General features: G+C 38.7%; 2 protein-coding genes across 4 annotated transcripts; one reads left to right on the top strand and one right to left on the bottom strand.

The window, feature by feature from the left end:
• The first annotated feature begins 242 nt into the window (after positions 1-242).
• On the top strand, positions 243-7567 carry LOC118329840 (indoleamine 2,3-dioxygenase 2-like). 3 transcript variants are annotated; one of them, XM_035664160.1, is made up of 11 exons: positions 243-447; positions 1250-1345; positions 1509-1628; positions 2808-2926; positions 3102-3116; positions 3236-3335; positions 3460-3577; positions 3693-3744; positions 3930-3968; positions 4279-4427; positions 4600-7567. In XM_035664160.1, the coding sequence occupies exons 1-11, from the start codon at positions 358-360 to the stop codon at positions 4974-4976; spliced, it is 1275 nt and encodes a 424-aa protein (XP_035520053.1). In that variant the 5' UTR covers positions 243-357; the 3' UTR covers positions 4977-7567. The 3 variants fall into 3 exon arrangements, with proteins under 3 accessions (XP_035520053.1, XP_035520055.1, XP_035520054.1); XM_035664162.1 differs by lacking the exon at positions 1250-1345; XM_035664161.1 differs by lacking the exon at positions 3930-3968.
• A 1053-nt stretch (positions 7568-8620) lies between these two features.
• Positions 8621-23253, bottom strand: LOC118329839 (inhibitory synaptic factor 2A-like). The gene is made up of 3 exons (XM_035664158.1): positions 22091-23253; positions 18093-18164; positions 8621-8804 (listed from the first exon to the last, which is right to left on the bottom strand). Exons 1-3 carry the CDS (start codon positions 23251-23253, stop codon positions 8621-8623), a joined length of 1419 nt encoding a protein of 472 aa, XP_035520051.1.
• Between the last annotated feature and the right edge of the window lie 422 nt (positions 23254-23675).

Genomic DNA, 23675 nt, shown 5'->3' with positions numbered 1-23675 from the left:
AGTTGTTGTCTGCAGTATGAAGTCTTTTTCTTATTTGTCTCAATAACCAGCTCAAATATAATCATCACTATTTTAAAGGTTGGATTTTTTTCAGTTTGTTTCATCAACTGCCAAAAATGGAAAGACTTCCTTTATATTGCATAATGTACAAAACAAGAAATTCAAGCTTCCAGTGAACTATTGACACTGCAGTACCAAGAATCTGATTGGCTATTTGTTGGGAGTGTGATAAAAAGGGAATGTGGTAAGGTAGTAAAATAAGGCTCATAGCAAATTTGACAATTGATATCTGTGTATCAAAAGCACAGAGTGATTCTCCTCTCAAACTACTGCAGTAGAGTATACAAGGCAGAGCATATGGAGCCTAACAGCAAAGAAACACTGCAGGCAGACTTTGATACATTTGATATTTCTGAAGAGCTTGGATTTCTACTTAAAGAGCCACTGGTAAGTTTAGTATTTTCTTTTCTAACAGACATTCCCTGACTGTATAGTTCCTTGTGTATTGAATCAAAATAGATCTGAGAAGAATAGAAGATGTCGTAACAAGGCTCTACATACTGAACAGACAGAGACATTTTTGTTTACCTTTGAGGAATATTTTCTCTTTATTTATTGCCTTTGTTTAAGTAGTTAGTCAGCAGTCCCTCTGCCCTAAAACAGATTAGTAGGTTTGTTTTTGAGGAAGGTTATTGATCCAGTGAAAGTCTGTCTCTTCAAGTTTCCATTGAGCCATTCACATGACTGAGCCTGCTCCCTATACATTATACAGTTCATTACTCTTCACAGAATCACAGATTCTTTTATGTATTAGGAGACATTTGGTAGAAATAAAACAGTATTATGGTCTCTTACAGTCTCTTATGAAAATGATGGATTTGTAAATGTTGCAAAACTTACATATCAGCATTAGCGTTATTTAAAAATTGTAAAAAAATGCAAAAAAATGTAAGCTGAAGAATTAAACATTGGCATTAAGCACAGCCTACTTGTCTGTTTATACAGGGATTTCCCATCTGGGCATCCCCTGTTTTCTGTTTAGCAAAATTCCTCAGTTTTCTACTGCCTCCTTGTTGAAATTGCTTTCTCTCTCTGATTGATAGCTCCAGTCATTCCCTGACATGCAGGTCAGGCACCATAGCAAACATGAGCTGATGATATTACTGATTAAACTCTACATGAAAATCCCCCATGCAAAAAAACAATCAAAAATCAATGGGCAAGTCATTTTATTCTTATTATCATCTAGAGTAACCTTCCAGACTATTATCGGGTGTGGATAGACCTGGCAAATAATCTCACACATCTGATAGAATCACGTAAACTACGGGATCTGGTTCATAAGGTGAGAATGAGTAAATCCTTTTGAATGCAAATACTAAGCGCAATCAGAGTTAAGAACCCGTGCATGTAAATGTGGATATACAGTTTTATTTGTAGAAGCCTTGATGGTGTTCACTGTTCCTGAAAACGGAAATATAAAAATAGAAAATCTGATCACAATACAGATGCTGGTCTTGAGTCCCCATCTCTTGAGTAACCATCGGGAGCTCAGGCTGGCCCACCTAGCCCTGGGATTCATCAGCATGGGATATGTATGGCAGGAAGGACAACACGCACCTGCTCAGGTAAAACCCAACAGTGCAATGGAACGAGGGATTGTAAAAATCTATGATGATGTATATGTATGCTAGCGTCTCTGTGAGGCTGTCCTTGAACTTACTGCTAATGTCAGCATGCAAACATGCTGGTGTTAAGGTGTAATGTATACAATGTTTACCATCTTAGTTTATATTGTTGGCACTTAACACAAAGTACAGCTGATGCGGATGTGATTAGCTTTGCAGGTTCTGTGTTTGACCATTAACAAAAGTGATGGAAAAATTAAACTTTTTGACCTCATGATGGAGTCCCAGGATCACCAAAGTCATTAGGATACATCTAGGGATGGGAATCAAGAACCAGTTCCAGCTGGGAACAAATTCAAAATAGTCAAGTCCAACGGAATCGTATCCTCCATGCTAATCAATTACTTTTATCAATGCTGGCATGTTTTTCTGACAGCTGCGTAACAATAATGTCAAACTCATATGTCTACGCTGCTGGAAGCTTGCAACAAGAAGGAAACATGGTTAGGGGTAGAAACGGTCCACAGCGTTGCTTCATTTCACGAAGAGAGATGACAACAGTGCTAGCTGTAATGTCTGTATAATGATTCTGATGATGCCATGTATTTGAAACTCTGCCACTGCTTCCCAACCAAGTAGCACGTCTATTACTGAGGGTAAATATGTTATAATAACATTAGCCCCACAGTAAGGCAGCTGTGGCAGATTTTTTCTTTAACTAAGAAAACTTAGATGAAAACAAATACTATACAAATGTTCTCTCATTTGATCTATTTTAGATGATGGTATAAAGGTTCTGTCATGCATCCTTGTATCCTACTCTGTTTCTTTTCACATCCAAAGATAATACAAGAGTTAAAATATTATCAATTCCCATCCCAGATGCTCAGAAGTTTAACAGGTAAGTGATAACTTGTGACCAACTAGTGGTGCATGATGAACAGTCAGGGGAATCAACAAATTCAGTAGGATTCATCCGCTGGGCAACAAAATTTCATCACGATTCATCTAGTAGTTGTTGAGATATTGCAGTCTGGACCAAAGTGGTGGACTGGCTGAAAGTGGTGGAAAGACAGCCATTGCCAACCCTGGAGACATACCACGCTAGCTAAAACTCTCTGAAATCTCAGCAAGGCAGCACTACTGGACTGAAACTGTACTATTATGGTTGTTTGACAGATTCTCCCCAAATCTCTGGCCTGGCCCTATTGGCTAGTGTCTCGTAGGCTCGGTCTTCCACCCATCCTGACTTATGCAGACTCAGTTTTAGCCAACTGGAAACTGAAGGATCCAACAGGGTGAGTAATGTTGTTTTTTTTGCCTTATTTGATGTCCATTATCCACATACTGTCCTTTATTATAATAGTAAACAATACAATAAAAATTTACAGTATATCTAAATTCACCCACATAAAAAAGTATTTCTTTCACCAAGAAAACACTTGTCCATCTTTTCTTTCATTTTCATGTTAGGGATATGGAAATTGAGTGAGTAGAAGGCGTTATTCACTAACGTCTCATTTGCACTTTCACATGATTTTTGCAGTCACACAGTCATATGATGTCTAACTCATATAGTTTCAAAACATTACTTTATTTTGAAATAGGAACATGGACTTGATATTTTCCTTTCCTGGTGGTGAGAGTTGCAGAGGATTTTTCATAGTGTCATTGTTGGTCGAGATGGCTGCCAGTTCAGGCATAACGGTTAGTATTGGCCGCTCTTCCTCTTTTTCATGTTAACTCTTTCTGAACCTCAGCCTGATGATGCTGTCTGTCCATTTAACCCCTTCCTTTTCTTGTGTCCCATCCACATACTGTGTGTGTCCAGGGGGCTCTGGAGGTGATGCGTGCTATGAAAATCTCGGACCTCATCGGCATACAAAAAGGTCTCGTCAAAGTAACTCAGTCTTTGAAGAAGATGAAGGAAACTTTCAAACTCATGCATAGTAAGTTTGAATTAAACCTAGCCCAATCTGAATGTAATCAATTTACACGCTGAGCCTTTTATGAAAGCAGGGAAATTCAAAGTAATTAGAATAACTGATTTTGTTCTCTTTCCAGATCATGTGGATCCAACTGCGTTTCATGGAACATTTAGAATTTTTGTTTCAGGGTGAGTTTTAGAGCCGTTACAATTTCCTGCATACTGAAGGTATTAATTATTTTGATAAAACAGAAGGGGCAAAATTCCTTCTGTTTTTACTTACTGCCCTGTATGTCTAACTGGATAACATGTAAAATAATACCATGTATTTCTGTGTATCTGTGGTTATTTATGGTTTTCTTAAATCACCCAAGATGGTGTCGTGGATGGCTGCCTCGGTACTGCGCTCTCTGGTACTTTTTTATGTTAGTGTTTATTCGTTTAGATTGCCTATAAATAATTTATTTTTCCTATAAATTATTTATTATTATTGTTTAAATACGCAGTTTTAAATCTATGCCTGCTATACATGCTGTATATACTGTTATGTTCCCCAGCCTCATCTATGTAAAGTAACCTGCTAGATAAAAAAATATTTATTCCAGCATCCTTTGCACTCTGCACCATTGCTCTATTAATTGGAGTCAAATTCCTTGTATGTGTACACATACCTGGCCAATAAATGATTCTGATTATAGTACATGTATGTATGTACTGTTTTAGGTGGCGAGACAACCCCATGCTTCCAAGGGGGCTGCTGTATGAGGGTGTGAGCAATGAGCCAATTCTGTTATCAGGTGGAAGTGCAGCCCAGAGTTCAGCCATTCAGTGCTTTGATGCTTTGCTGTGCATCCAGCACGAGGATGTGACAGGTAAAGATACATTTCCTTTAACCTTTGACCCCCTCAGATGCTTCCCAAAAATGAATCACACTGTTTGTGCAGTAGGTTGATTGCTTTGACAGAAAATGTCTCCAGGAAAGGTTGTTATTTCCTTTCTTTCAAAGTGTCTTTTCTGTTCTCTTCATTGATTCACCCTATCTAGGAGCCTTCCTGACACGCATGAGGGATTACATGCCTCCTGCCCACCGTCAGCTGATAGAAACTCTGTCCGTCTGTCCATCTCTGCGAGACTTCATCCTGTCCCAAGCCAGCTCTGATCTTTGCCAGGCCTACAACTCCTGTGTCTCAGCACTGGTGGATTTACGGAACTACCACCTCAATACTGTGACCAAGTACGTCATTGTGCCTGGTAATCAAGCTCGCGCCATGGGCTGCCCGCTCAGAGGTGTGGGCACTGCGCTGAACACAACAGGGACGGGTGGATCCAGCATAATGGTCTTCCTCAAGAGTGTTCGTAACACCACCCAAAAACTACTGATTTTAGAAAGGCCATCTACTTCAAGAGAAACTGAAATGTAATTTATAGCATAATATGTACAATATCCATTTTACACTATGCTTTTGAAGTTGTTTATACGAAAGGTTTACAGAAACATAAGCATCAACAAATTTTGCCATCGTTATTTTAATCAGACAATTTAATTTGTCCTTTTTTAAAATGTAAGTCTGTTTTGTAAATTCACTTGGTCTCTGATTAAATTAGAGGAACTCTTGGGGAGAGACCTTTTTTCCCCTGATGATTTTAGCTGACAAAAACCACTGCCATACTTTGCAAGCCCATTTCTGCCAGGGTAAAAAAATTCAAAGTTGACTTACTATCGCAAACAAAAAGTTCTATGTATTTTATTCCTTTCTTGACAAAAAATGTCTTCCATACCACACACTCCTTGACATCCCTAAATTAACTGCACTTTGACTTTATATAATTCTGTGAAATGATTGTAAAAACCTTTACAGACCATGCTACAAAGATTGTCTATGTTCAGTATTGCATTTTATTTATTCTGGTTATATATGTACCCCCAACTACATCTGTACACCCTTGAATTTTAGTATTATTTTTGATATAAATGACTTCAATAACATTTTGAAAATATTTTATTCAGTATTGATAAATAAATATTCTTATCTTATGTAAATATTCTTATCTATTACTATAACAATGCCTGATGTGGTTTTTGACCTGTTTCAAAACCATTTGTAATAACAACAAATACACATATACATATAATGATACGAATAGTGCCAACAATGGAAGAAAAGCATTTTTCTAAAGTGCATTTGATCAATAAACTAATTTGGCTTTTGTAAACAGAAACTGAAAATGGGAACTCCTACGTGCCTGAAAGTAAGAAGCAGATGGCAGAGGAGGAAGATAAATGTAGAGAGAACCATGAGCTGTGGAAAAAATAGAGGAAGGAAATGCTGAAGAAATCAAATGATAGAGGACATTAGTAAAATAAAAGAGAAAGAGAATCAGCTGAGGACAATGAAAGACAGACACAGTGGGGGTAATCAGGGCAGAGGGATGGAAGTGTGGGATCGGGTCACTCAGTTTGATGGACTCGAACCCCCACTCGCCTCCTGGTCTTGACTTGAAGGTTGCGTCTCTTCTTGCCATAGAGGACTAATCACATTAGAAAATAGAAGAAGGGGCTCAACTGCACTGCTGCTGAGCCATGGTCATGGTCCAACTCTGCTTCACTAAAGCACAAAAGATGTCAAATGTGGACTGTTTGACACCGGGTGAATGCCGCTCTGGCTGTCACTACACCCAGTGCTGGTGTAGTTGTCTGCTGTCACATAGAGTTGGGAAGTGGGAGGGTTTGCTGGCTCTGGAAGTGTTTTATGGCATTCTGTGTTCCCATTTCATTTCTCTCTTTCAACGATATCCTCTATGTTTCTAAAACAGAAACACAGGACTCTGGATAATATAACTACCACAGAGGCTTATGTTGTGGCCACAGGTTCCTGATAAATCATGTTTTATCCAATACTACAATACCCATTAGCCTCAGCTGCCACTATAGAAGAGCAGGGGAGAATTAAAAATGCTTTGTTGCAGGTGTTAACAAAAGCAGTTGTTGAATTCAATCATTATTGACACAAAAATTAAAAGTGAAACTGCATTTAGTGTGTGATTGAGCCGTGATCGAATAGTTCTTACTGAAATGCACCTGTAGTCAAAGGTAAAAGAAAGATATTTTCTAAGGCGGTTGTTAGCTTTTGAACTGATGATTCAATTGGAAGAGTTTAATGCTGATGAAAGCTGTAGAAGTGTTCCAACTGTGAGTCAATTAACATTGTCTATGGGAAAAATTAAGAGGACTACTTCTAGAACCAGGAGTTCCCAAAATAGCTCTTTGCACTTTGCAACTCTATTGCCTCTAGCATTCAGTAGACATAGCAGCACACTGAATCACCTTCAGTTGAAAATGTTTTAATTGAGGTGTAGAAACAGTAGAAAAATGCATAATATTGCACATAATCACTAAATTGCACTTTCTCAAGGTACAGATCTTTGCATGGACATTGGTGACCTGAATCATGTAATCTACTGCGTACTCTAAGGATGGGAGGCCAGTTTTTGTCTTCCTGACGTTTCTTTGATATTTAACAGTACCATAATCTACATAGCTGCTGTTATAAAATGACTTTAAGAACTCAGTAAATACCTGCTTTGTAACAGCGTGCAAGTTCAGTATCATTGCTACATCATCAGTGTTTTTGTTGTTTTGTACTTAACCAAAGCTGGTGGCTACAAGTCTTCTCTGCTGTGAGATTGCTACCATACTCCTTTAGCACTGTATATAGCCCTTCTATTCTCGCAAGTTCAGTGCACAGTTGTTTGTGTGGGTTGGTAGACAGATGTTTGGTGTTCTGTAATTGTCTTCTGTGAAAAAAGTAATCATTTTACAAGATGAAACTTGCAGTGGCAAGATAAATCAATATTTCAACACTTCAAGTGTTAGCTAACTGGACATGAAACAAATGACTTAAAAATAGATTAAGTTCACATCAGAGCTTTGCTGTGACACAATGAGTGACTGAGAGGCAAGGCAAACTCTCAATGGACTCAAAGAGAAATGTCAAAATAGCCTTTACTTTTTGTTGGAAATACCCCCCCCCACACACACACACCTCCCCCCAAACAAACACCGTTTAAGTTATCGTAGAAAATATACTGCCTTAGAAGTAGTCAAAACATTATATATGTTGTTAAAAAAATCAGACCTAACCCAGGAGACTTTTTTTCAGCATTTTCAATTATACCTGCTTCAAGAGGAGGGGCCCAAACATATATCCGTTAAAATTTCATTTTACAGTACTTAAAAATATAGATTCTAAACATTATGTGTCAGTGTAGCCAACAGAGAAGGACAGGATGACTGAGGCAAAGTTGGCTGGCTAGTCGGTTGGTTGCACAGTGGGCTAAATGGAGAGATAGACAGAAAGACAGAGAGAGATAAAGGGACAGAGTAACAAAGAGAGGGAGGAGGCAGGGGTTATTAACAAAGGCAGGCAGACGTTCAGTCAGACAGACAAACTGAGCAGGACGTTAACAGATAAGGAGGAAGAGGAGAGAAGGGTTATAAGAACAGTGCTGACATACTGCCATGTACTGTACTGTGTTTCAGTCTTTTACGCATATTCCTCTCAATAGTCAAATGTTTGTGCTTTGCTGGAGGTGGGGCTGATGTCCATTCAGAGATTATAGCTTCAGTCATAAAAGGCCCTCCACATGGCGCCTCCTCTTGTTGCCAAGCAATATGCTCTAAGGGGAAAAAGACCAAAAGTGCATTGCATTGGAGGATGCAATAAAAGACATAAATATAAAGTGAGGGGTGCATTTACCCAGTATATAAATAACATCCATCTTTATACAGCTTTAAAAATACATGTACAAAAATGCATCCCAAAGCTCACCTAGTTGTTGCAGGTGTATGTCGATCCTCTTCAGCAAACATGCCAGAAAAAGGTTTGACAGAATTTTAAATGTTTTTGTCTCTGCTGTCCCCCAGCTGACTTAATGTGCAGTCTCAACTCAGAACCCCAAATGATCTGGATTCTGTCGTTATCCATACTCCTTCATCCATTTTGCGATCAACAGGGGTATTAATGTGCCCAATGAAAAGGCTGTTTCCAAAGGCCTCATGTTTTATTCAAAGGAACCAGAGTTTCCAACGAGCATGCTTTTTGGACTCTGTTTTGGACTTGCGTTTTGGGGTGGATGTGAACACTTCATTGGAGTAAGGCAGAGCAGGGCATTGTTGGCCATCCAGGGGGCATAGTCTCTTCATCAGGGGGTGTAGCTTGTCCTCCTGCAGCTTGAAGTCCAGTTCGACACTGTAAGACAAGTTTAAGAGGTAGAATTTTAGAATATTTAGATTATTAAGTTCAGTATTGTACTTAGAATACAATGATTTGATTATAGATTCAGGCGCATTCATCTGAAGGTTTTTAAAGTTGTCTTTTTGGTGGCTATAACATTTATGACTCAATTTTTGCCTTAGTTTTTATGTTAGTAATCCACCAATGTCCAGATGGAGGCAGGGAGGGAAGCAAATGGTTCAAATGCACTAACAGACACCCTGGCAGCACATATCTCTTGCAACACATATCCACATTTCAGAGACTCGTCCGAGTAATAGAGTTCCTTTGCATCATTTCTGCATTTTTTATACATGCAGTCAAAGGGCTTTTCCTGCATAGATTATATTTGTATCAAAAACGAGCCAGAATGTGGGTTGCTCCTGACATCAGACGTCCACATCCGCCAGTATAATCCCAGGCTGGTCATCGTCTGATTTTGTAGTTGAACTCTCTCTCCGATTAAATCTCTCTGGGAGAAACGTGGGGCTTAATCCCATCCAAATGAAACCATCGAGAGGCCAAGCAGACCCTGATTAACTGCCTGTATTCAAGCAAGGGATAAATGCATTATTATACACCATCTCCTTTCACTTTATTGCTATTGATTTGCAGTGCTCTGTTAATGTATTTATTCCTGGGGTGTGCAATAAATTTTGTGTGGAAATAAAAGAGAATGAATCATCTGCTATTTTCCTGCCAAAGTGACACTCTTCAACAAACCATACCTGATAATAAAATCATCTGTTGATTTTTGGTTTGGAGCATTTTGATCCTCTTTGTTTTTTATTATTTATCGCCAACATTACTTAACACTCTGGATTTAAAAAGCACAGTGCATACTACGACTTACAAAGCTTATTCCTGTCATTCTAAGTCTAGAGGATTAAAGGTGGAAGGGAGAGCTGAAGCTACCAAAAGAGATGACATCTGGCATGTCAAGGTCAAACATGTAGTCCTCTCTTTGTCTGCAGGCTCACAAATAGACGTTAAGGTACAAAGCTTTGCCTGATGGGGTAACCGCTTTGATGGGCAGTGTAATTAGTTCGCTGAAGGATATGCTATACTCAAAGTGACATAATGAATCCTGGGAACTGTCCTCACCCTTAAGATAAGTGTCAGTTAAGAACGGAGCTCTATTAAAGCCTTCAGGGGAGAAACCGAATGGACGGCTGGATAGCAGTTTTTTAGGCTGGGACTTCCAATAAATCAATATGTTTGATTAAATAAAGTCTTAAATGTACAGGAGCCTGGGCATATGGCTACTTCAAACTCAACATCATTATTGATTTAAAAAGGGATTTTTAAGCATGTTTGTGTCAAATCAAAACCTCTTGTTGCACAGGACTTTGCTTGCTAATGTCCTATTAATGCAGAATCCTGGACCAAGAGAAACTCAGTTTTATGGACAGACTCAAGTCTTGCCAGAACGGCTGTTTCTTGCAGTATGTGGTGCACTTGCTTTACAATCTCAATCTCTTTTCTCGTTCATATCTATTGTTTAGTTTGCTTTTCTCTGTATTTGTATCTTTTGTTTTATGCTAAAATCGTTGTGTCTTTTACAACTGTTGTACAAAAAATGTTGAGTTGACAGAAAGTGGAGCAGAATCACAGCAGCACAGTGCAACACAGAATAGCCTCAGCAATTAATAAGCAATTAATCACTTGGCAGATCACTGCAATTACTGTATGCTGTGGACAAATGCCTCAGTGGGAAGCCAGAGGCAGCAACTGTACGATGCGGGTGGCACTGGGGAGCAGGTGCTTCAGCAAATAAAAGCCCTATATCTAAGATCATCTCTGTACACAAACAGATGAAGCGGCTGGAGACAGGCAGGCTTTTCTAGGGCATTCAGCAAAGCAGATTAATCATCTCTTTAGCTATGCAGTGTGAGTAGCTGTTGCTGTGATCAGTGGCGAGCCGTTTGTTTGTCTGTGGTCGTGGTGTGCTGAGCACCATTCAATGATTGTTGCTCCTGGGAGGGATTTTGCAGCCTGTGAGATGTCTTTTTAGCACATCATACCCTATTCATTCCACAGTGTATACCCACTTGCTACTATTCTCTGTTCTTGCTGCTGCTGGCACCTTTCAGTGTAAAGTCATTCCTCCTCCTGTGATTTCCCCTTTGGCCATCCACATGTAGTTCAAACCCTCCACTTGACAAGATGAGTGGTTCAGGCCCAGTACAGTGTAACATCTACAGAACTACATGACGGGGCATAGTAGATTAAATCACCAGAGAGTGACAGTTATTTCCTCCACTGACAGGCAACAGTTGAAGCAGAAACTCCCCACAGGTTATGTAAATCAGATGCAGAAATTCTTCCCCTGTCATGTATATCAGATATAAAAGCCATTGCCATCTATTACATGGCTCTCTGCCTCACAGAAAAACCCAATCTCATTAATGAGAACAAAACAGAATAGGCAATCTTGACAATTGTCACCAAAACAACCACAGCTCTGCCATCTCAGCGTGGGACACAAGCACTAATTAGCTCCTTGCGTCTCATCACATTGCATTGCAGTTGCAGTTCCCTGAACTTAACTGTTTTTTAAAGTCATTGTTAGCTCCAAATTGGAAACACTACATTGTATGCTTTGATTCAAATGCTGGTTCTTATTCAACGCAGCATGGTAGGAATAAAATCCTTTAATGCTTTGATCTCAGAGTGTTTTTTAAATTGGGCTTCCTACTATAATCTAGGTTGACTCAGTGGTAGACAACTGATGCTCTTGTAAATCTTGTTTGAACTATACATCTAAGTACAGCAAGAACATAAAAAGCAGGAGGTCTCACCATGCTGTCTCCTTCTTTGAGTTGAATGTTTTGTTTTTTTTAAAAGGTTAGTTTGCCTAAATAATAATAACAATAATAATAGCAATTTTCCATCCCAATGCAATAAAGGTGAATGGAATTTGTTCATAGCACTGAAAATTTAAACAGTGGTCCCACTAGAAAGTGGCAAGTTAATCTGTGTGTACTCTGGTAAAAAGTTCAATTCATTTTTACCATAGAGAACATTACGTGACTCACAGTTGGAGCACTTCTGATACTTGTATGGACATGAAACACTCATAAGTAAGTCATTACTGAAACGATTAAGAACTCTGTTTGAAAATATCTGGTTCTTTGATAAAATTCAAAGACACCACCCTGTGTACATAAAGTACAAAACTAAAAACACAATCTGCAACTTTGATCAATTCACTTAATTAAGCAACTGTGTTGTGACTGTGTTTGTTTTGTAAGTTTTGAATTCTATAAGTTTGTTACATCTTTCGTCAGAAGTATATTAAAGATATTGTGTAAAGGTCCAGTGTGTAGGATTTAGTGGCATCTAGCGGTGTATTTCTTCTTGTAGATTGCAACTCCCTTGTTTCACCCTCCCTTTCCAAGTGCAAAGGAGACACAACAATGGTCGTCACGAAATGTGGCCCTTTCTAGAGCCAGTGTTTGGTTTGTCTGTAGAAACATGGCGGTTCTATGGCAACAAAAACATAACAATTCAGGTGATTATACATGAAAGAAATCATACTTATGCACATTATATTCTATTTGTCATTCCTCCCAAATGTTACACACTGGACCTTTGAATGGGAATACAAGATTTGCGAAAAACACTTCTAGAACCAGTGTCTCCTTCCACTTCGCAACTGTATTTTATTGTGGTAGCGGCAAAGATCACAGAGGTGGATCTCTCAAAACGTGGGCAGATAAACCCAAAAGTGTCTGCGATGCTATACCACTAGAGGCAGGTTAGGTTTTCCCTTGATGTAATGGACAGTGTCTTTATAGTTATTCCCCTAATTTATCGTCCATATTCAGCCACTCTTTCCCTCTCTCTTGCCATATGTATGCCCTATTTGTTGCAGTGATGTATGAGATGCTGCAGTAAACCGAGGGTGGAGAGTCAGGGGAGAGCTGAAGTCTGGATAAGACCCATAGATTGACTACCTGAGGTCAGCAGCTGCTAGAGCCCTGAATTTATCGGACATACTGGAGATGCTGGAGTGCTCTGAAATTAAGGGTTACATCTCAGGGGCTGCTAATCTTGGTTACAGTTGCACAATGTCGTTTCTGTCTGAATTTGAAGGGTCCTCTGGTTCCAACTTGCTTTTTTTTTGGTTTGTTCTTGGCTTGTTTAAATTTACCTCACTGTACACAGGCCTCCTCACTAGGTGTCACACAGAGTGGTTGGTCGAGCAAGGTGATTACTGCTACTCTATCAGCAGTTTAACTCACTGGATTGATAGACTATTCTAATAAAAAGGATGCTGTTGATGGGATCATACAGCAGCTTAGTAAGTGACTGTAAAAGAAGTACAACTGAAATAAAAAGCTGATATAAACAATAAATAGTAAATATAAGTCAGTCTTGGAAGGTGAAGCTGGATTTTGGTGAAGAATATTAAACAGCACTGTTTGCAGAATTTAATATATTTATGACAATTGCTTTTGGAGAGATAGATAGGACTGTTATAGATTACTACCCTGCTTGCCAACTACAGCTGTGCTTTATTCAACAACTGTTAAAAACCAGTTGGATGAACTGAAATAAACAACTAATGATACAGATTTTCCCACTTTATTAGTACTTTGCAGAGTGCATCTTCATTGTGATTATATTACCATACCACGTGCTTTGGTTTAGTGACAACAGATTGAAGTCACTTTTTTGCCACCAGAAATTGTTCAGAGTTTGTTAATTAAGCCAAGTTGCTTCACTGACACAAGGAGTTGTCTTATTAAGATAAGATCAGTGAGACGAAAAAAGAGAAACTCAGATATAGGCTTTAGGACTTTTCTTTGCTCCTCTATGCAGTAGACTTCTTGCGTCAGTCTTACAAATTATGTTGCCGTTACATCTTCTTAGATGGAACCTAAATGTACTGCATTGCCCCATTTATCAGCTGTAAGAAATAAGTAAACTATAGGTGCAGTCACATGACACAAATAATAGCTTTTACAGGCTCATATGACAATTTATTTACATAGTTCTCACATATCCACTCTGCTTAAACCCCCAGATTGAAAGCCACACTTACTTACAGTAATGACTAAACCCATGAAAACAAATCAATGAAAAGGCCTTGTTGATCAATAGGGACACAAATCAAAACCCACACCGGCACACTGCAGTATTCTGGTTGTTACACAAGAGAGCACCTAGAGTATATTATTTGTGATCCTTGCATTCATGATTCATGGAAATTATGATCACGTAGAAATTAATGAAATATATTTATTTGGAGCCCATCGGTGTGCATACGTTTTCTCCTCTGAGCCCTGCAGTGATATTTTTTTTATATATTTTTGCTTGAATGTGAACACTTGGTCCCTCTTCTCATGTAGAAATTATAATCATGTACTGTAGAATTATCGTTTATTTTCTGACATTTGGAAATGTAACTAAATTGTTTTAAATTATTTTATGTCTATTCTGGTCTAATTTTCTAATTTGCTTCACATACCCAAGGGATTGTGAATTATTTACCATTCAATATTGTTGCCTGTGACACACAGCACCAATTTTCAGGAAGGGTTTACTAAATTCATTACCCTGTTTATGACTTTTGTTACTGTGGAAATTATTTCTTTAACTGGAAGATGAGGACTGTTCATTACTTTGTCTACAATGTAAGCTAATCTTTGCAGTGTCACGTGATCTCATTTTCTACATGCCTGTATTCTTTAAGGGCAAGAAATTACATTTAAATCAGACTAATTATATCGTAATTTTTACAAAGGTTTGTGAACAGTTCATTACAGTAATTGAGACATATGTGAACAAAAGCAAATTAATACATTTTTACACTTCTCACAGAAAGTGCATTGCAGTGTTCTTTATGTGATCAATAGACATGTTAGTGATTTATAGTTAAATTTTAATTTAGCTATCAAAGATCACTGCCAGATTCTTAGCTACAGATTAGTACTGAAATATTTAGATAGATTTTTTTTGGCCTGTGTCAAAACCAAAATCTATGTTTTGTCCTTATTTAGCTGAAGAAAATGTCACCACATTCAATTATTAATTTCTGAAAATGCTATTTATAAGATTGTCACAGACTCAAGTTGTCTTGTGAGATACAGAGCAGTGTGTCATCTGTGTAGGAATGAAAACTGATCCTATATTGGCAGCATTTACTAACAGAAAAATATGGGGCCCAGGACTGAACCTTAGGGAACACCACAAGAAATATTTTCTTGCTGAAACAAAATTGTATCCTATAGATTAATGAGTCATTAACTGTACCTGAGAGATTAGGCTAAACTGTACCAAATGCAGCACTGAGATCAGGGAGTACCATTATAGATGTTTTTCATGTATCTGAAGCTATTCTGATGTTGTTTACTGCTTTGAGGAGAGCTGTCTTTTTTATGTCATCAGGACTAAAATGAGTAGAAAATTAAGCATTTGTAAAACTGGTGCAGGAGAGAGCATGATCATGCAGATAATAATTGTTTTTTATATGAACAGCTGGACAAGACAGTACAATTCCGCTCTTATCACCAACCTTGACCTTTTTTACTTTGACATCTTTAGGAGCGGTATGAACAGCAGAATGTAGTATTGTGGTTATAGGAGAACAGCTTTTAATAACATCATTTAGTCTCAGACATGTACAGCAAGAGTCTACACAGATTGTTAGACACGATTTGAACAATCCTTTTTAGTTAGATTAAACACCTGGTCTCTCAAAGCTTTTTTTTTTTTTTTTACTGCTGACACCCAATGTCTCTGGTAGCAGAATAAAGGCCAATAATTTGGTGTTGTTGAGTTTGTTTTGCCTTACTAAGGAGTGTCGAGTCAGATTTTCAGTTCTTGCTGAGGACTGGTGATCTCCCTTTTGCCTTGGTGTAGATAGTTGTTGAACATTATTCTTTGATGGCAACTCAGGCACATTCTGTAGAGGCTTAAATCTGTTTTCTAGTTTTATTGACTGCAGTCCAGCTGTTCTCTGTTTTGCTATGGTTTGGAGGAGTGAGAGTGGCTGTCGCTTTGCAGCACTCTGACTCTGTTATCTTGTTGTGTTTTTGGAGAGATATCGATGGAGGAAAGCCTTTTGTTTCTATTTGTGCTTATAGACCAACATCAGCCCACAGCTCCTGTTTGGATGCACCAGCAGTAGTAGTCAACTTAAACAATAGTAATAGGCAAGATAGCGGCTCATGTCTGGGTCAGTTGTGTTCATATCCAGTAGGTCTTGATTAGTGTGCTGCACAGATCAGTGATTATGCCATCAAATACCCCAATGTGAGGTGCATTGTGTTGGTAAGTTCAGTCCATTTTCCACTGCTACTCCATCTACGTCACGATCCATGACACTGTGAACATAAAGTCAGTGGCCTTCACACAAGAACATTTTCTTATTCCTAATCTCTTTTACTTTTTTCCTGAGGCCTGCTTTAACAAGTGTTCCAAATTTTACGTGATGAATACCGCTTAAGTAGGTGGGCGTTGATCATTTGATTATTAGCACAATCAAAGAGTTTTTAGTCCTGTCAGACAGCAGAAGACAACAAAAAGCAGATTTGGAGAAACAAACAATGAGAACATATTACTAGAGCCATCATTGCATGCATTGACAGAAATGAAGAAAAGTTTGACGTGAATTTATATGACAAAAAAATAACTTTCTAGAGCAATGCAGTCCATGGGGGCGATCAAGGGGACGTGACAGATGGACAAGAATGCATTTCATTCTTTTAAGTGATGTTATACTGTTGGGTTTGTTGTTGATGTGTTTAAACTCAAAACTCATTTAGATTAAGGCATTATAATATCTAGGTCAAATATGTTTCTCCCCCCTGTGGCAATACATGATTCGTATGACACGCCACTTCTATTTGTGCCTAAGAGAAAATTATTAATATGTATAAAATTGGTGAATGCAACTTTGTTTATTTAAGTGGTTCTTGTGGGAGGCATGAGGATTTCTCACCCCCCTGTATCTGATATGAAATGGAGATCTTGTTCCACAATGGTCTTACACCACAATCTGGGTCAGCTTAACATAACACACTCGTCAAGGAAGAGGACAGAGGAGGCATCTTGAAAATGTTATATGAAATGAAAACCCTTTTCCAGGACAGGGCAGCTTTTCTTTTCTTTTCAGTAAAAAAAAGAATATTCAAGGTGTTGTAAATATCTGAAATTCATCCAAAATAATTAAAAAGGACAGTACAGCAGACAACCCCTGAACATTCTTATTCATCTCTATTCTAGTGCAGTAGCTATCATGCAAAAAGGGAAGTATAAAGGAGAAGTTGGGAAGAAAAATCCATGTACTGCAGAAAAAATTCCATATTCAGGAGGGACTCAAAGTTTACATCTATCATTTGTGATTTTGTGTTTTTTTAAGGTTGTTTCCCACCGGCCCAAACTACTCAGAAGGCCGCTGTACATGGTATATTTTCTAGGTTTGAGAGTATTTTCACATCAACACATGTCTATTTCCTGTTTTATAAAACAAGGGTTCAGCAGTAGAGGCTTTTGGATTGAAGTGACAAATGACACAAGGTTACAGCTTGAGTGGATTTCCCACCTGCTTCTGAGCCCCTTTTCAGCTCAGAGCATATCAGAACAGTTACAGCACAAAAAACTGTTGCAGAAATAGTGTCTTTTAAAGAGGGCTTCAGTACAATGCTTGTCAGTATTTCTGAGACTGTATAGAGCTAATCCAGCCTTTTTTATAAAACCTGTTTTATGTGACATGATAAAATTCTAGGTCCTCATACACTTTGTGACAGGGTCAACTGTATTTCCTATTCTGTCTAATTTACTTCCCACTGCTGTGTATGATTACTTATGCATTACAGTGAGGCCATACATTCCCCAGGAACCCTTGCGAATGATATTGGCGATATTATTTATTTCATCATCCATTATAGAAAAACATGTTATGGTGCAACATCCAATATACTGTATTCAGAGCTGCCAGTAGCTGCACATTTACTTCTCTGAGTTGTTCTTTCTATATACCTGGTGCTTATTTTATGTTTATTTTCTTTTGGATTCCATTTACTCTTACACACAAAAGCTCAACATTTTTATTATTATTACTATGCCTCTGTCAAATCACTATAAATGCAGCACCCTCCATATACTACATCTTCTTTTACGTTCTTTGCAAAGAAAAGCACCACTGCACCAAACACCTCTTGTAAGCATCCCTTTCACACCGAACCAAATTATCATACAGAAAACAGCATTTAATGCAGCATTAATGACATGCTGGCAGTGAAAAGGGCCCACCTGTAAATGATGCATGCGCTGTTCCGACAAGTGTCACAATTTGCTGTGTCTTGTCCTGTTCGGTAGGAGAGCCTGTGAACAGAGAGATGAAAAGATATACGTATCTCCAGTGGCAGACTTTAGCTTCATATTTCAACACCTGTGGGCATCAGCTATCAGCCAGATTTGTTCAGCTTGGTTTTCACCTTGTGTTGTTTATTCCTAACAGTTGAAAATGCAGCAGGAGCTCTGATCCTGTAGTCCTCTCAGATTTGGTTAATAAAGTGTGTAGACTTTACATAATAGGATTACCTCTCTTTGCCATGACATAGTTATAAAATACAGTATGTTCTGTGTCTCTATTCTATAGGCAATAGAACTACTTAGCAACTAAAATGCTGCATGAATCATGTGTAATGAAAAATCAATGTCTTTACATTCTGCGCTATACAGTACATATTTTTTTATTTTTCATCCAACTCAATTTGCTGCAGACAATGAGCATCAAGGATTCAAAGAAAGCAGTCAACAAGACAAATTGTATCTGCTCTGTTTATGGCATAAGTACACAGCCGCAAGGATCTGTTGTCTTTACTGCGTAAGAGTTGTAATTTTTTATGTTGAAAGACCTTCACAAAGGACCAACTTACAGTAAACTATCTCTTGGGGCACAACAGAAGCTTATGTGTACATATGTCAAGAACATTTTGTTGGTTGTAGAAGTCTCTATCTCTCATATTGGCAGTTTTTGCCATTTGAGTTTACATAAGAATGCAGGTGTACATGTTGTTATCTGCACTTAATGTCACTGCATGTAGGCTGCAGTGGTATGGGGATGATGGGAGGGGCTGTGTTAGAGCTGCACATGTAATTGATTGCTGTCACAGTAGCCGTTCACCCTGTTGGATGACATGTGGAGGGGTTGGACCTCAACTGTTCACCATGACATGAGAGGTGACCTCATTCGGGGAGACAGAACAGCTTCTGTGCGATCGAAAATGCTGATGGGAGCTCAAGGTCACTAAGTTCATCCATCCTGCCCTGTTCTCAAATGAAGTCTCTTTGAACAGCTGTGAGCAAGGACAGTAACTCACTGCACAGACACGGTCTATACTAATGCTTTCCTGCCTGTCTTTTCATGTACATCCTTGTAATTTAAAGAGCTTTGCTCTAATAATCAAAGTGTATTAACCTGATTTCATAATCACTCTGTGTACTCAGCACAAAAAACACACTTCTTTTTTCTCATTTAGGGTAAAATGTTCATGACCCAATATAGTGGCACTGTATTAAAGAACAGAATGTCACAGATAATTATTTCATAGTTGTTTTATGGGGTGTGTGTGTGTGTGTGGGGGGGGGGGGGGGTCTACACCTCTGAAAGTCATTCTCTAAGCTAACTGTTTGTTGGCACAGATTCACTGCTGTGTTGTTTGCCCACGTCAGCTGTGTCCTGGGATATGTCCTGCCCTCGTCATTCCCGTTTCACTGTCCACACCCCCTGCCTACGTGCCTGCTGATCTGCTTGCCTGAGTATTGCATAGTATTTTGTGCTTTGATAACCTGTGAACAATCGCTACTGTCAGATCAGGCCACATTGTCTCAGGTCAGGTGGCATTCAATGCGTTATATATGATGTAAATAGTGGATGTCATTATACATGTTTTGTACAAATACAGACACAGCAGATACCTGCAGACTTTATTTTGTGAGTAACATTTACTGACTATATGATGCTGTACCATGACTAGCATAGGTAGAGACATTCATGTTTAACAGTATTATGGCAATGCTATCAATACAGTATCAACTACAGTTGGCATTCATCACACTAGGACTGTTATATATGAGGTAATGCAAAAGTCTGTCTTATCACTTATTTACAGTCCCGTTATTATATAATGTATAAAAGGGTTAGGGTTATAAGATATATTCTATTATGCTGTGATTAAGAGACTAGAACAACTGTAATATTTATTTATCAATCATTATCAAGTGTTAGAGACTCACTTTTTCTTACGTTAGGAAAAAGAAACAGATGTCATGCAAATGCACTGTTTGTAGTTCCTTTTTGCAACAATAAGTGTGACTTCAAAATTGAGATGTGAAACAGATGACAAGCATGTGCATTATTTAGAGTTCCTGCCGTTTTTGCAGGAAAAAATTGTCATGTTTGTATTATTACTCATTATTATTACTGACTCATGGGACATGTGAGGGAAGGCAAGAAAGAAAATGAAGAAGTATGGTATTTTGTAATGTTATTTCCAATGTAAACAGTAAAGTGGAGATAACCCCGATAAATACAATGCTTTTCTAGAAACATTGTGCCTGTACTGTTGCTGGACCAGTAGATTACTTTTGTCACTGAATGTTTACTAAAAGCAGTTGCTTAAAAATCACTAGAAATCACACATTTATTCCTGGTGAGGAAAGGCTTTTAGTTGCATTTGGTTTATCTCAAAGTATAGCATTAAAGAAGGTTATTTGACTGTCCAACCGTGCAAAAAAGGAGTGAAGCCTATTTGGGAATGTACTATGGAAGGCAGGCTTTGCGTTGTGTAACTGCACCTCTCTAATAACGCTGATGGAACACAACACAGTGGAGGCACTATAGCAGGCACAGTTTTGTGGAGATGAAAGGCAAAGTTTTATGGGGCTGCACTAATTGGGCCTTTAAAACCAAGTTTCACAGAGCCACACTAGGGTGCCTTGTTCTCCACTGGATATGGATAAGACTTAAATGTAATTTGCTTTGTGTTGCTGTGGGTTTTAGAGATGGAGTACATTTATTCTTTCTGTTGCGCTGTTGTAGGAGTCTGGCTGTACACATGGCTTGAGAACTTTATGAAACTTGTTAATGCGTTTTCTCCTTTACAGGTTTTGTATGTCTCTAATGAGATATAACAAATAAAGAGTTATTGGAGGCACAGTTGCTCTTCCATCAAAATTACACAGGACATTACTAACATGTATTGTACTATGTCTTTGAAACGCCCCATTAGAACTTGATGTTTAAATATCATAGGACATTAATAAAATAGTAATCCTCAGACCTGTGTCACCAGCAGATTAGAGTTTTCATTTATTCAGTGAACATTTACTTCATAGTTTTGCACCACATTTTGCTCAGATATTTATGGTTCCCAGAAGATGAAGCTTTTGATTTTGGTGATGTTTCTTCCAGTGCCACCTGAAGTTGACTTTTTTTATTTTACTTTTACTGAAATATCTAAACAACTGTAAAATGGATTGCTGTAAAAACATGTACATACATCTATGAGATACTGAATATGAATTAAAAAGACTTTGATCCCCTGACCTTTTATATAGCGCTATCATGAGATCAAAATGTATGTTTCAAGTTTCAAATGCAACAGCCATCAGCCTCAGTTGTACTACCCTAACCCTGTATTTTTGGTGCTAATTAGCAAGCATACCAACAAACTAAACTAACATGGTAAAAAAAATACCCGCTAAATATCAACATGTTACTGCTGTAAGTCAGAAAGTACTGCTGTGCCTAAGTACAGCGTCACATTGTCACTTGCCTGGATGTAGGCTCATTAAGCATAATCCCTGTCTTTTACAGTTTAGGCCATCATTGTAAATGCGCTTACCAAGTTAACTGCTGAAATCGGAGAACACAGTGATATTTCTACAAATAAAATCTGATGAGGCAAGAAACACCAGCAGTCAGACAATCATACAGGTCAAACGAGCCTCTAGATTATAGCTACATTTATCTGAAAGAGAAACCAAAAACTGCCCATTGTAAGTATCCAAGTGTCCAAATTCCTTTGACCTACTATATTTGTTGTACTTGTGCACACAAGTTTTCCTGTTAGATGAAGGATTATTACCTCGGTGACAGTGTTGCCTTAACCAATAGAAATTATAGCTACAAAATATGTTGCAATAAACTGATATTTTCCTGACAATACACAGTGAAATGTGCATAAATGTACAGTGTATAATGTATGTTTGGTTGTAAGTACTGTAAAGCTTATTCTACTCACCCCTCTCTATGTGCTTCACCTTTCTCCAGCTCCTGAATAACTCCAAGTAGGACCTTGATGGTCTCCTGGCTCGAGCTGATGAGGCTCTCCATGGCCTGCAGCTGTGCTTTGATATCCTTGTCTCCAGATAAGGGCATTATCTGCTGGCTGCTCCCCATGCCTGGGGCTCCTGTGTCTCGTGGAAGAAAGCCCTCATTCCCCCCAACTGTTTGCTGGAGTTTAGAGGAGGCTGACACATGCCTTGTCCGACACTGCCCTAGTGACTGTACAGAACATTTGGCACTATGGGGAAGTGTCTGTGACTGCTGTACGTTTAGCTGCGTACCCTTTTTCCGTTTACAGCTCACAGACGGGCTTCCTAAAGACTCCACCTGTGTCAAAGAGTTCCACGCAACAGGGCCAGTGCCCTTTGACTTGTCCTGTGAAAACTCTAAGTTAGCCAGCTGGCGCTTTGAGGAAGGGCCAGCATCCATGTCTTCTTTGGGTAATCCTTTGTGTTTGGTCCTTGTCCCACAAACCTGGTACTCTGGTTCTCTTTTGGAAGGAGAGCTGCGTGGATGGCTCTCCTCCGAGAAATGTGAGTCTGGATAAGAGGGTCCATCCACACAGTTGGCACTGGAAAGCAAATCCTCTGTATCACTGCTGTCATCAGTGTGGTGAAGCAGTGCTTTTGTCTGCCCCACAATCTTACCCTTATACTTAGAGGACTCCCCAATAGGTTGTCCATCCTCGCCTCCCGCTTTTATATCACTCAAAAAACCATTGTTTTGTCCCCTGTAATCTTCCACCAAAGCGGTATGTTTAAATGTATGTCCCTTTTTCCTCTCGAAAGGGAAAGTCTTGTATCGCTTAGTGAGGTCCGGTGAGGTCTGGACCCCAGTACTCTTGGTTACGTTTGGAATAGAGCGTCTGGCTGGCATGGTCATGTATTTTCTGTGTGTCACTTTACAGGAAATGGACCTGGAGCGTCTTCCCCGATGCTCATTCTGAGCGTCACAGATATCCTTAAAACGCACTTGTAAGGCCTTGTTTCTCTTCTTCACCTGCTGCTTGCCTGATTCTGGTCCAGACTGGGCATCAAGACTGTGTGATGGGCCTGTCTCTGAATCTGATTCATCTGAATTTGAGAGAACAATGCATTTGGTGTCCTCTTTGCTCACCATATTTCCTGAAAAAGGTAAAAGAGAAAAAAAAAACAGAGCCTGTATGTTACTATGTTATCCAACACTCCAGCAAAATACTGTAGCAGATAATCTGATTCTATTCTCCGTATGAGACCACAACTTCTAATTCTACAAATTCTTACACATTATAAGCCTGTATTAAAGGAATGATCTGTGATCAAAAATTTAAAACACAGTATTTATTAATACACATGGTGACAAATTATTGATTGGGATGTTCTGGAAGTGTTTTTTCCCCATTCTGAATTCATCCATTTTAAATGTCTCTTATAATGATATCCTCAGTGTTGCATAACATGTAAACAAAGGACTGTCCTGGATAAGTATCTATAGGTTTATGTTATGGCCCCCACTTTTAATTATTGTAACCCTTTTTCCCCTGAGAAATTATGTTTTGTCCG

The sequence above is a fragment of the Morone saxatilis genome, unplaced genomic scaffold, assembly GCF_004916995.1.
Source record: "Morone saxatilis isolate NCDOM2014 unplaced genomic scaffold, NCSU_SB_2.0 Contig19, whole genome shotgun sequence".
NCBI classification, from domain to species: Eukaryota; Metazoa; Chordata; class Actinopteri; family Moronidae; genus Morone; species Morone saxatilis.
This window is presented reverse-complemented; position numbering and strand designations above follow the sequence as displayed.

What these genes read in the sequence shown, in the direction of transcription:
- LOC118329839 (XM_035664158.1), bottom strand. Translation starts at nt 23,253, where the DNA reads ATGGTGAGCAAAGAGGACACCAAATGCATTGTTCTCTCAAATTCAGAT. An exon ending in GGTGAAGCACATAGAGAGGG is followed by an intron (nt 18,165 to 22,090) that starts GTGAGTAGAATA and finishes CTCTGTTCACAG; the next exon opens with GCTCTCCTACCGAACAGGAC. An exon ending in AGCGCATGCATCATTTACAG is followed by an intron (nt 8,805 to 18,092) that starts GTGGGCCCTTTT and finishes CTTGTCTTACAG; the next exon opens with TGTCGAACTGGACTTCAAGC.
- LOC118329840 (XM_035664160.1), top strand. Translation starts at nt 358, where the DNA reads ATGGAGCCTAACAGCAAAGAAACACTGCAGGCAGACTTTGATACATTT. An exon ending in TTCTACTTAAAGAGCCACTG is followed by an intron (nt 448 to 1,249) that starts GTAAGTTTAGTA and finishes ATTATCATCTAG; the next exon opens with AGTAACCTTCCAGACTATTA. An exon ending in TTTAGAATTTTTGTTTCAGG is followed by an intron (nt 3,745 to 3,929) that starts GTGAGTTTTAGA and finishes AAATCACCCAAG; the next exon opens with ATGGTGTCGTGGATGGCTGC.